Consider the following 11,039-nt stretch of genomic DNA (forward strand, 5'->3'; position numbering starts at 1 on the left):
GTCTGGCATTAGCAGGGGGAGGGGGGGAGGAGCAGAGCAAAGGGCTGGGTTTGAATAAGTAGCAAGAAAAAAGGCCTAGTTTGAATCTGAGAAAGGCTACTTCAAACTCTCTGAACTTATAGCTCCTTTAAAATACATCATCCTAAGCCCCCACAATAATCAATCTGCATGGGATTGGGGAGTTAATACTGTAAAGTTAAAATCCTCTGTAACTGCAACTGTTTCTTCCATCCTTAAATCCATATATACCAAGGGACTAAATAAAACGAGCAAACTTGTAAAAAAAACATTATTTCTCACTTCACTTACACTGGATAATTTGATGATACATAGACTACAAAACTAACAATTGTGGTCATTGAGGCTACACCTGGTGGCCGAGTGATAAATAATTTAGTCATACTTTTGGGAGTGATGCAAGAAAAAGTCACCATCACGGATGAAATGAGCATTACTACTATCGTTATTTGTCACTGGCCCCTGGAAATGATACAAACTAAATAATCAATGAATGACGAAGTTCATTGGGCATACAGTACATACGCAAGCTCTCTACGAATGGTGATTGTGTGTCAGGTATTTTGCTTGGGTATACACTGTACAGCCAATGATGGGATGTAAAGTTTTAAGAAGGGAGACGTGAATTTCCGATGAATTCATTCACTTGCAAATCACTTAATATTGTAATACTGTGGCACATTGCAAACCAAAATACAGACTGGGAATATGGAGGGGGATATTCGCCAACTTGCACAGAGGGGATGCCACATGTCACTGACAAGTCTATGAAAAATACTGGGTCAGTATCAGGTACTGAAATCATACACGTGTCAGTGGCACGTCACATCTTTGGTCTCCACAGATATGCAAAAGTTGGTGAATACAAGAAACTATGATAAAGATGTGAGAAAGGCATCTAAGGAAAAGAAAAAAAAAATTGTGTCATACAGAAATAAATGCTTTGGACCAGAAAATTCCACAGGCAGAGGTATCTCACTGAAGTCTGAGCGCACACAATGGAATCGCTACCATAAGCCTCCCTCAGTGAGACACTCGTGCGCATTACTCGACCATCCTGATCTTCCCACAGCAAGAGAGAGAAAAAAAAGCAAAGAAACAAAAATAAAATCTAATGAAAGTAAAGTCAGATGCCCATTTCCACAACTTTCTCCCTAGTTCATGACAAGATTACCATCCTGTTGACAAGTGAACATATAAAGGTTGTCATGCGACTTGGCAAGACCTTGGCATAAAGCAAGGCCGCTGTCAAGCCACCATGTATGTATAGAGAAAAACTTTGGACATGTCATTAGATCACTTCTCCTTCTCATGAGGACGATCACTCATAACCCTAAAAAATGAATACATAATCTATAAAACACTAAATGGTACTAAAAACCAGACAGTTAACAACACGTAATAATCACTGATACAACTTGTTTGCTCACAGGTGATTGTCCTTTACAGCAAGAAAAGCTAAGAACTTTCTATCGAGTTCATATCCTACAGGTGAATCCTACGGTGTATTAAGAATGTTCCGTAACGGCAAAGCTAACTAGAGAAGGTGGTAAAAAAATTTATTGTGGACCAATATCTAGAAGTTTTAATGGTTTTAAAGAAAGCAGTCCACAAGCTCTGTTGAGCTCAGAGTTCAACTAAAACTTATGACTATCAGATGCTTCATCACTCACAATTTGATTCTTGTTTTGTTTTTTTAATATATAAAAGTTTCAACAGAAAATGTCACATTCATTTTACCCTGCATTTTTTCCCTACCAAGCCACCATTACTGCATGACTTGGTATACAATTCAAATCAATGGTTGTTCTGGATAACAATTTGTGCAATAACATACATTATAGTGATATCATTAACTCTATCTTTTTAAAAATCTAGAAAAAAAAGAGAAAACTTCCTGGAGTCAGTTACACAACAATTTCCAGCTAGGCCTCACACAAATCAAGTCAACAAAATAAATGCATAACCTCTGATAAAAACTGCTTAGCAGAGCTACCTCACGAAGCTGCACAAACGACAAAGGGGAAGTTGCCTTGCAGCTGCCTCCTACAAAAACTAATGGCTGAAAAAAGCTTCTGCAGCACCTGAGACATAAACATTGAATATTGGAAGGGCCCTTCTCTTTTGCATGCATTCTGTTATGTTCTTTTAAATAGTTAAAAAAAATTCATGGGCTTTGTTAAAAGTACAAAAAGAAAAAGAAAAAAAAGAGGAAAACCAGAAAAGAAAAAGTACCGGTACTTAACAGGATGCCCCATGGTGAAAGTTCATCATTATCACCACAGGGGGAAAAAAATTGGTATAGAAAGAACTGAAACTGGAGAATTTCAGCTGTTTTGCAGGTCATTTCACAAGCATTGCTTTCTTCTAACTTTTCTGACTTTTGAAGACAAAGCATTTCTGTTTGCTGACCTTGCTATTCATTGGCAATACGTAAGCTATTCTTTGAATATTCAAATTATATATGTATAGAGACACATATAATTGCACACACATACATATACTTACACACATAAACACACACACACACTCACATGCATGCATGCAGATATATGTAAGAGTATGTATATTCACACACGCATGCATGTAATAGAATTTGAGTTCCACCACAGATATCTCCTTAATCTTTCTTTTTGATTAAAGTGAACAGACAATCTTGCTCGATCTTGCTTTCACTCATGGATTGTAAACCATGCAAAGATTCGGCATGATATTCCCTTCTTCGTTTAGTTCCTTTAAATAAAGTTTTGTCTTTTCCGCAGCGCTGCTACGACCCCTTACAGGTCCGTGTCATACCAGGCTGCCATCTGGTTATTGTCACGAGGGGGTTGCGGTGGTGCTTGCTGGTCGAAGGTGAGGTCTGGGTGGCCAGGGTGTCCAGGCGGCAGGTCCCTAGGGTCTATAGGGCCGTAGTTGGATCCCGGTCCACCGTGCTGAGAACCTATGTCCAGGCCTTGCATCGAGTCCACAGGCACATGGTCGTAGCCTCCTGAGCGGAAGGGGAAGAAACATCAGTAAGCAGGTTTCGTAACAAGGGTAACCGAACAGAGGGTAAATCATTATATGCTAATTCATATCATCAGTAAATGATCATTTCCAAAAAATTATGTACAGTATACATCCATCGATAACTAACTGATCATCTTCCACAGCTCACCTTGGTAGTTTGGCCCGGCATGTCCGCTGTGGACACTGGGCGGCCCTTGAGCATACATGGGATCGTAGTGGCCCTCAGGAGGAGTGATGAAGTCCTGGAGATCAGGCGGAATGGCGGACATGTCTCCTTGCCACATTGATCCATCCTCGCGGAACAGGGAGTTGGTTAGCTCCATGCTCAGTCTTTTCTTGTAATCCTGGGGTTTGTCCTCTGACATGCGGAACAGTACAGCTGCTGCGTAAGTAGCTGTGAACGGAGAGAGAGAAAAAATAAAAAAGTGCTTTTTCATCAGCACACACACTATCCTATATGGTCTTATGATACTAATAATACAAAAACATGAATTACAAGTCACTCAGCCAAAGGATAGCTACTCACCAACTCCTTCATTACGCGAGTGGAGCAACTCGGTGAGGGGAGCCGTGGCACCTTCTTGCTCAATCATTTCAGCCCCTTCTTTGTCAGCTGCCAACTCGCAAAGCACTCCAGCAGCCACACGTTCTATGTTCTCTATATCATTGTACAAGAGCTGCAAAATACAATATAATTAGACATTTACAAATATAGATCATCACAAAGACAGCTATATCAATAATGACATGTATAAAAATAAAATGAAAATGAAGTCATAGAAAGTAGACCTTCACAAATTGTTTCAACCCTTCAAAATATATCAAAGCAAATCATGCGCCAAGTGTCTTACCTGAACGAAGATCGGGATGACGTTGAGGCCTCGGATGATGGCACGGTTGTGCGATTCGCGAGCCAGGATGTGCAGGGCTCCTACAGTACCCTCCACAATCTCTTCCATGCGCACTCCGTCAGCGTAGGCCCCGATGCTGCCAGAACCACCGCTTGCAACTGATGACCGTTGCTGTTGGGAAAGAAGTAACAGACTCGTTAAAACCAGAGTATTGAATACTAGACAATATTAACAATAATCAAAAAAAGTTCCAAAGTCTGTGTCATACAAATATACACGCATCTTACCCTCTGTGTGTCCTGGAAGGCCCTGATGAGCAGCTGCACCAGCCTAGGGATGGCCCCAGACTCCCTCAGCGGTGCATGATTGGCTGGACACAAAGCCAGGTTTCGGATGAGGCCAATGACTGCCTTGACCAAAGGCCACCTGGAGGGGGGATGCAGGAGGTTCACGATGATGGGGATGCCGTTCTTTAGGCGGACAGCATTCTGCGCTACTTCAGCTTCTGGATGCCTTGCGGTTAAGTGACGAAGAGCACAAACCTGAGAGAGAAAAAAAAAAAATGAATTCTTCAAGTTTACTACTAAGTTCCTGCATACAATCATAAATAAGGGTTAAAATATCTGAATAAACTAATAACAATCATAGAAAATTTAGTAGTAATAGTTATTGTAATAGTGATAGTAATTATAATAGTAATGATAATAGTAATAGCAATAATAATAAAGAAAGAAAGAAAGAAAAAAATCATGATCAGTTCCTGGCACACTGGACACCACTAAATTTACCTTCCCGTCTCTCCCTTGACAAAACACCTGACCCAAGAAACAAAAAACAACTCACAGCAGGCTCCGTAATCTCCTCCCTCTCTCCAGCATTGTAGATGGTGGCCACGAGGGCCTCAATGCCCCCCACTTGGCAAACGGTGATCTTGTTGCGTTGGTTATTGCAAGTCAAGTTGGAAAGGATTCCAGCAGCGCAAGTTACCACGTTGATGTCACTGGCACGGAGCAAGTGCACAAGATTCTGCAGAAGCTGGTCCATGCTGTCCTGCAATGCCAATATCTGGTTGATTAACAGGGGTTCATTTGTTACACAAGAGAAATGGTAATGCTAAAGGCTGCTGCACACTGTGGGGGTAAAAAACTTAGACACATAGACAAAAACAAAAAAATATTCAAAATCCTATATTCCTCTTCAAAGAAAAAAAAAAAAAAATTACAGTAAAACATGACTTCTGAGATCTAATCAATATAGTTTCTCTCTATCTCTCTTTCATCTTGTGACATAAGTCCACGAAAAGATACATACGACTTTGGTTGCAGCATCTGAGAGGTTACGCAGCGTCCACAGGCAGTTTTGGACAAGGCGGGTTGACTGGTGTGTTAGGTGCATGGCAAGTGCCTGCATGCCACCAGCTTCAACAATGGCTGGCTTGTTACTTGAACACACAGACAAAACTAAGAAAAAAAGAAGAAAAAAAGCAGAAAATTTAATAATTAGTAACACAGTGTCAAAATAGATGTTGCATATAAATCTATGTCTATCACCACCAATCACATCTTCATTCTTAACAAAATTCAGATACTGAATCTAAGGTCTGTATTCTAAAAAATAAATATTGGGTCCAGGCTTTCGTGCACTTAATAAGATAATGCAAAGAATTCCTCTCATGTGAAAGTAGTGAAAAAGGTAGGACCCCAATATTCACTTTGCATAACACAGCTTTCAGTATCCAGATTTTAGTATCTCTCAGCCATCAAATACTGAACTCGCTATCTCTCAAAACCTTCCCTTACCTTTGAGCACCCTGGAGGTCGTCCACAAGAGCTTCTCATAGGTGTAGGAGCGTAGGATTCGAACCAGCTCCTGAGGTCCCTGAGATGCTAAGATAATCAGTTTGGATTCCTGGTTGCCATACGCCAAGATCTGCAAGCAGTCTGTGACGATGGCAAGGAACTTGACATTGTTGCGTTGGAGCAGGGCGACCATCTTCTGGAGACCTCCGGCCATGCGCACTGCAGTCTTAGAGCCTTCCTGGTGCAGCAGGAGGTTGTGGAGTGTTGTGATGGCATAGAACAACACTGACTCTACAGGTGAGCTGCAAATAAAAGATTCAAATAAACTACACTCCTTTGCAAAAGTAACATTTTCTCTTGGTTAAATTTAACTTTACCAGTACTTTCACTTTTCATCTGTAAAGAATGGGGTATATCAGAGGAAAATCTTCCTTTATTACTATACCTAAGAAGTTTCACCAATGCTGGAATGCCACCAGACTTGAAAATGGCTAATAAACCCTGGCGATGATGAGACAAATTATGCAGGGCCCCAACAGTGACACGGGTTGTCTCCAGGTCATTGGAATTGGTGAGGGCACGCACGAGGGCAGCCACCATCTGTTGGGAGTTCATGATGGCATGGCGTGAGGCCTCCTTCTTGCTGAGGCGATGGACCATCATGGCAGCCTGGGAGACCACCACCTGATCCTCATCATTGAGCAGTTTGATCAACTCTGGGATGGCGCGAGTTGCCAGATCAGCATCATCCTGTTAGTAGAAAGCAAAATATTAATATCTTTGATCATCTTTTGGTAAAATATAAATCACATTCCATACATTCATCCTCCTACTCTTCCTAAACCTGCTATGGTGTGTACACAAAGCATCCACACACACACACCTGATAGTTGATTAAGTTGACAACAGCATGTTTGAGCATTTGTGAGGGTTCCGCCAACCTCTGCACAGCTGTAGGCTGCTGGGGGTCAAACTGGGTGGAGGGGATCTCCATGCCCTCATCCAGTGTCTCTGGGAACATGGCAGCCCGGACACGCTGGGAACGTGTCTGATTCAGCTGCTGGTTCATGTCATCGACCTATAGGACAGTAACAATATTAAGTATACATTAGCATATACAGATACATATGAAAGGAAAAGGCACATTTATATCATATGCGCAAAAGATTACACTGGTACTGAACAGTTAAAGAGGGCTCTTCCCCCCAACTCTACCTGCTCGCTGGTGAAGGCAGCCTGGTTGAATCCCTGCTGTGCTCTGCCCTCCATCCATTCTGTGTCCATCTCCTCCTCCTTGCCGGTGAGGGAGGGTGCATTGGTGGTTGCACCGGAGTGGATACCTGAGTCACTCATGTAGGTGTTTTGCTGCCACATGGCAATCTGTTCCTTGGGGTTCTGCATGGGCATGTCAGCAGGGTTGTGGTAACCCCCTTGCGACACTGCGGGTGGGAGAGGGAGAGAGAGAAAATGAGAGATGGGTTACTTAGTGCGTCAAAAATCGCAATATTAACTAGACAGAAATTGTGCAGTACAGTACTAAAATGAGAAGAGAAATATTTAGCTTCTTTAAATTCATATTTCCTTAAAAAGTACTACCATTGAAGCTGAAAGAATGAGCTTATCAAAAACAAAATCACAAACCTGGTTTCACCAAAAAATGATGAGTCTTTTCCAATTCATGCAAATCTTATTCCCATGCACTCTTTAGAATGCAGATAAAATAGGAGAAAAAGACAGAGCACTAAAATAAACAAAATTCAAGAGCTAGAACAATGGTCAATAATCATATATGAAGCAATGTCTACAACCTTAACAGCATCTTGCAATTATTTGACTGACAGTACAACACACACATGCTGTTTTTTGGTCTGATTTCCTGACCTATGGGATAATGTTTAACTACAAATAATGAACCTAACAAGAGTTCAACCATGGAAAAGGAACACAAATGAAAGAAGAAGAAAAGAATATATTGAAGTTACATTGGTTATCAAACTGTACAAGTACCACTTGACATACAAACTTTCTTTCCAAGTATCATCTAATCCATAAAAGTAAATATATACAAAATATTTGTAACCTACATACACAAAACTCAACAAAACAAAGAACCCTACAAGAGTCCTCAAGTGTCTAAGATTTTCCTACCGACTGCAAAAAGCCGTTCATCTAAAGTGCATTTCAAAGATCCTTCTCACAGCAAGCACCCCCCCCCCCCCCCCCAAGCCCCCACCAGCTGACCCCTCTCGCCTCATGCCTCCCCGTGTCTCCCCCAAAATCAATATCTTGAGAGAAGCACAATTCACCCTCGAGATTACACTCCTCCTCAAGTAACGTTCCTTCTGCACCCATACCCTGCAGTTTGTGCATCGTAAATATTTAATATTCCTGCTTCTTAACCTCGGCTAGCATAGGCCCTAACAAAGTGCATAACAAAGTGGGGTGGATCTAGCTACTGCAAGCTTGTAACAGCATAAATTAGTATATGTAAAGACTAAACTTAAAATAACATACATACTACATACACAAACTCGCAAAAAGTTTTTTGACGTTGCAAAATTCATGCTGCTTCTTACTCTCTTTCGCTAAACTCTTAAGTGGATTTGCATTTTCTACGTGACAGGCCAAAGACTTTCAGCTATTGGTTTTACAGCTGGTTCAATCACAACCAAAGGCCTAACACATTAGTTCATTTGGAGAATTTGATGAATAAATATTCTCATTTTCATTAGTCAAGTAATTCCTTGAATCCCTTTTACTTTGAAGTTGTTTTAACCACTACCAAAATAATACTGGCTGCATGCATACCCAAGCGTCCATACAGCATCAGAGAAAGAAAATCCACTTAATGAAGCTACTGCTACACATAAGAAATGAGTGAGAGGGAGAAAGAGGAAGAAAGAGAAAGAAAGAAAGAGAGGGAGAAAAAGAAAGTAAGATAGAGAGAGAGAATAAGAAAGAAGAGAAGAGAATAGGAGAGGAGAGAAGAGATAAGAAGAGAGAGAAAAAAGAGAAGAGTGAGAAAGAAGAGAGGAGTGAGAAAGAAGAGAGGAGTGAGAAAGAAGAGAAGAGTGAGAAAGAAGAGAGGAAAGGAGAGGAAAGGAGAGAAAGAGATGAGAAAAGTAAAGAGAAAAGAGAAGAGAAGAGAGGCAATTAGAGGAAAGAGAGAAAGGAGGAGAAAAAGAAAGGAAAGAGAGGAGGTGAGGATAGTAGAGAAGAGGAAAGGAAAGATAGGGGGGAGAGGAGAGCAAAGGAAGAGGAAGAGGAAAGAGAGGAGAGAAGAGAAAGGATGAGAAGAGAGGAGAGGAAAGAGAGGAAAGAGAACAGAAGAGAGGAGAGGAAAGAGAGGGGAAAAGAGGAGAGAAAAGATAAGAAAAGATAAAAGACGAGAGTAGGAGAGGAGAGGAGAGGAAAGAATGAGTGGGAGGAGAGGAAAGTGAGGAGAGGAAAGGAAAGGAAAGGAGAGAGAGGAGAGGAAAGGAAAGTGAGGAGAGGAGGGGATCAGAGATTAGATGAAAGAGAGAGTAGAGTAGACAGTGGAGGAGAGGAGAGGAAAGAGAGAGGAAAGGAAAGAGAGAGGAGAGTAGAATACAATAGAGCAGAGAAGAGAAAAGGAGAGAAGAGAGAACTACTCAGGTGTTTGCTTGTTTTGATTGTTATACATATATGGACTTTCTTTAATTTCTTCCATACACCAGAAGATTTAGCAAGTAAGAGAGATGCTCAATTAACCTGTCTTACAGTTCACAAACTATATCACTGCACACAATAGCAGCACAGAATTCTTTGAGGTAAGACCTATTAGCCTTATACCAGTTGAGGAGTAACAACAAAAAACGAACACATACAATAACAATGAATTGGTGAACATAAGATAAACTGTGTCCACTCAGATCCACTTGCACTGTTCTATCTTTGTCTATTAGGTCAACAAATCTGTAGAACTGTCTAGACCATACCAGATTCATCACAATAAGCCTTGAAAAACACAAAGCAACTCTTCAAACTAACAAAAACAGAGAGACTGCCTACTACAGCTGGCAAGGAGGAACAAACAGTGGTAGCCCCTCATATTCAAGATCAGTTTTCCTTATGTTCTGTGAGGGTTGCAGAAAAAATCAAGCCATACAGACAAATCCCACAAAAGGAAGAGTAGGTGCAACTTCTGCAACATACAGCAGAAGACAGCCAAAGTAAAGAGATGAGAGACAAGCAAATCTATTCCGAAACTAAATGACAAAAGTCTCACAACACCATATTTGTCATTCAATCACCTCATTTCACTGTTTATCTTCCGGAATCTAGTATATCATAGTACGGATACATTTTGGTTATGCCCAAAAATCATTACCACCACCAACAGCCCACTCAGCAACAACAAAAAAGATACTGAAATCATGGGAACAAAAAACTCTAAGGAGCCACTTGAGACTAACACCTCTCCTCATCTCAATATCATATCTTATAAAATCTAGATGGCAAAAAATAATTCAGTATTCTTCTAAGTTTGCTACTGGGAGGGCTTTCAAAGAACTGCTTAGTTTTAGAACAAAATAATCTGTACTGGCTTTCAAACAACTATGAAAAAAAAAACGCAGCACACAAAAATGGATGATCCAAGTGTGGAAAGATGACCAAAGATGAAATCTCACAGGTCATGCAGTTGAAACCAAGTAGTGATGGAGCAGCTCGGATTGAGGTCACATAATACAATAACTCCATTTAAAAAAGCAGATGGTATTGAAGCTAACAAAAGCAAGGCTCAGATTCTTGCAAGCCACTTCTAAAACAAAAAGAAACAAGGAAGGAAGAAAAAGGAGATACAGTCTCAGATCCTGAAGAAGTTCCACCTCTTTTGATGCCTTTATATCTTCTGATGTTCATAGGGTTTTAGGACCAGAAGGTAGACCCTAAAGGACTGTGATGATGAACTAACACAGCAATATACTGCATTCTTCCAAATCTGTCTCCTACTGAATAATTAACTTCTGGCAGAAAAGATCAGCATATGCTCTGCTCTTCATCACAAGTGCTGACTGAAATACATCCCTGAATAGATGCATCTTAATGCACATTGACACTGCTGGTCCTTTGATTAAATCAAGGAACTATTACAAATTTTTAAGGTTTTCTAAATGATCAGTCCTCCAATGAGAATCTAGTGGAAACCAGCGTACCTCAGGCAAGTGTGCTTCGACCTTCATTATGGAATGCCTTTCTGAACATCCTACAAATCATTCCACAGACTAAAGGATTGGGAGACAATTGCATCCTGACTTTCACTTGTAAAACTGAGACAATAAGCAGCTAAGGTCATTAGCTGAACTTAGCTTACAGCCATCACTAGCAAGATACCATGGTA

General features: G+C 40.8%; 1 protein-coding gene across 4 annotated transcripts in view; it reads right to left on the minus strand.

The window, feature by feature from the left end:
- Positions 1-274: 274 nt before the first annotated feature.
- Positions 275-11,039, minus strand: part of arm (armadillo) — an 18,296-nt gene continuing 7,531 nt past the window's right edge. For 3 of the 4 annotated variants that reach the window (XM_070117344.1, XM_070117345.1, XM_070117347.1), the window contains exons 3-13: positions 6,893-7,116; positions 6,561-6,755; positions 6,123-6,427; positions 5,678-5,979; positions 5,190-5,338; positions 4,722-4,943; positions 4,166-4,420; positions 3,879-4,049; positions 3,554-3,704; positions 3,176-3,421; positions 275-3,007 (exon numbers count right to left, since the gene is read on the minus strand). In XM_070117344.1, coding sequence (XP_069973445.1) covers positions 2,796-3,007; positions 3,176-3,421; positions 3,554-3,704; positions 3,879-4,049; positions 4,166-4,420; positions 4,722-4,943; positions 5,190-5,338; positions 5,678-5,979; positions 6,123-6,427; positions 6,561-6,755; positions 6,893-7,116 — 2,432 coding nt within the window. In that variant the 3' untranslated portion in view covers positions 275-2,795. The remainder of the gene's footprint in view (positions 3,008-3,175; positions 3,422-3,553; positions 3,705-3,878; positions 4,050-4,165; positions 4,421-4,721; positions 4,944-5,189; positions 5,339-5,677; positions 5,980-6,122; positions 6,428-6,560; positions 6,756-6,892; positions 7,117-11,039) is intronic. The other variant, XM_070117346.1, reaches the window with a different exon arrangement.

The sequence above is a fragment of the Penaeus vannamei genome, chromosome 40, assembly GCF_042767895.1.
Source record: "Penaeus vannamei isolate JL-2024 chromosome 40, ASM4276789v1, whole genome shotgun sequence".
NCBI classification, from domain to species: Eukaryota; Metazoa; Arthropoda; class Malacostraca; order Decapoda; family Penaeidae; genus Penaeus; species Penaeus vannamei.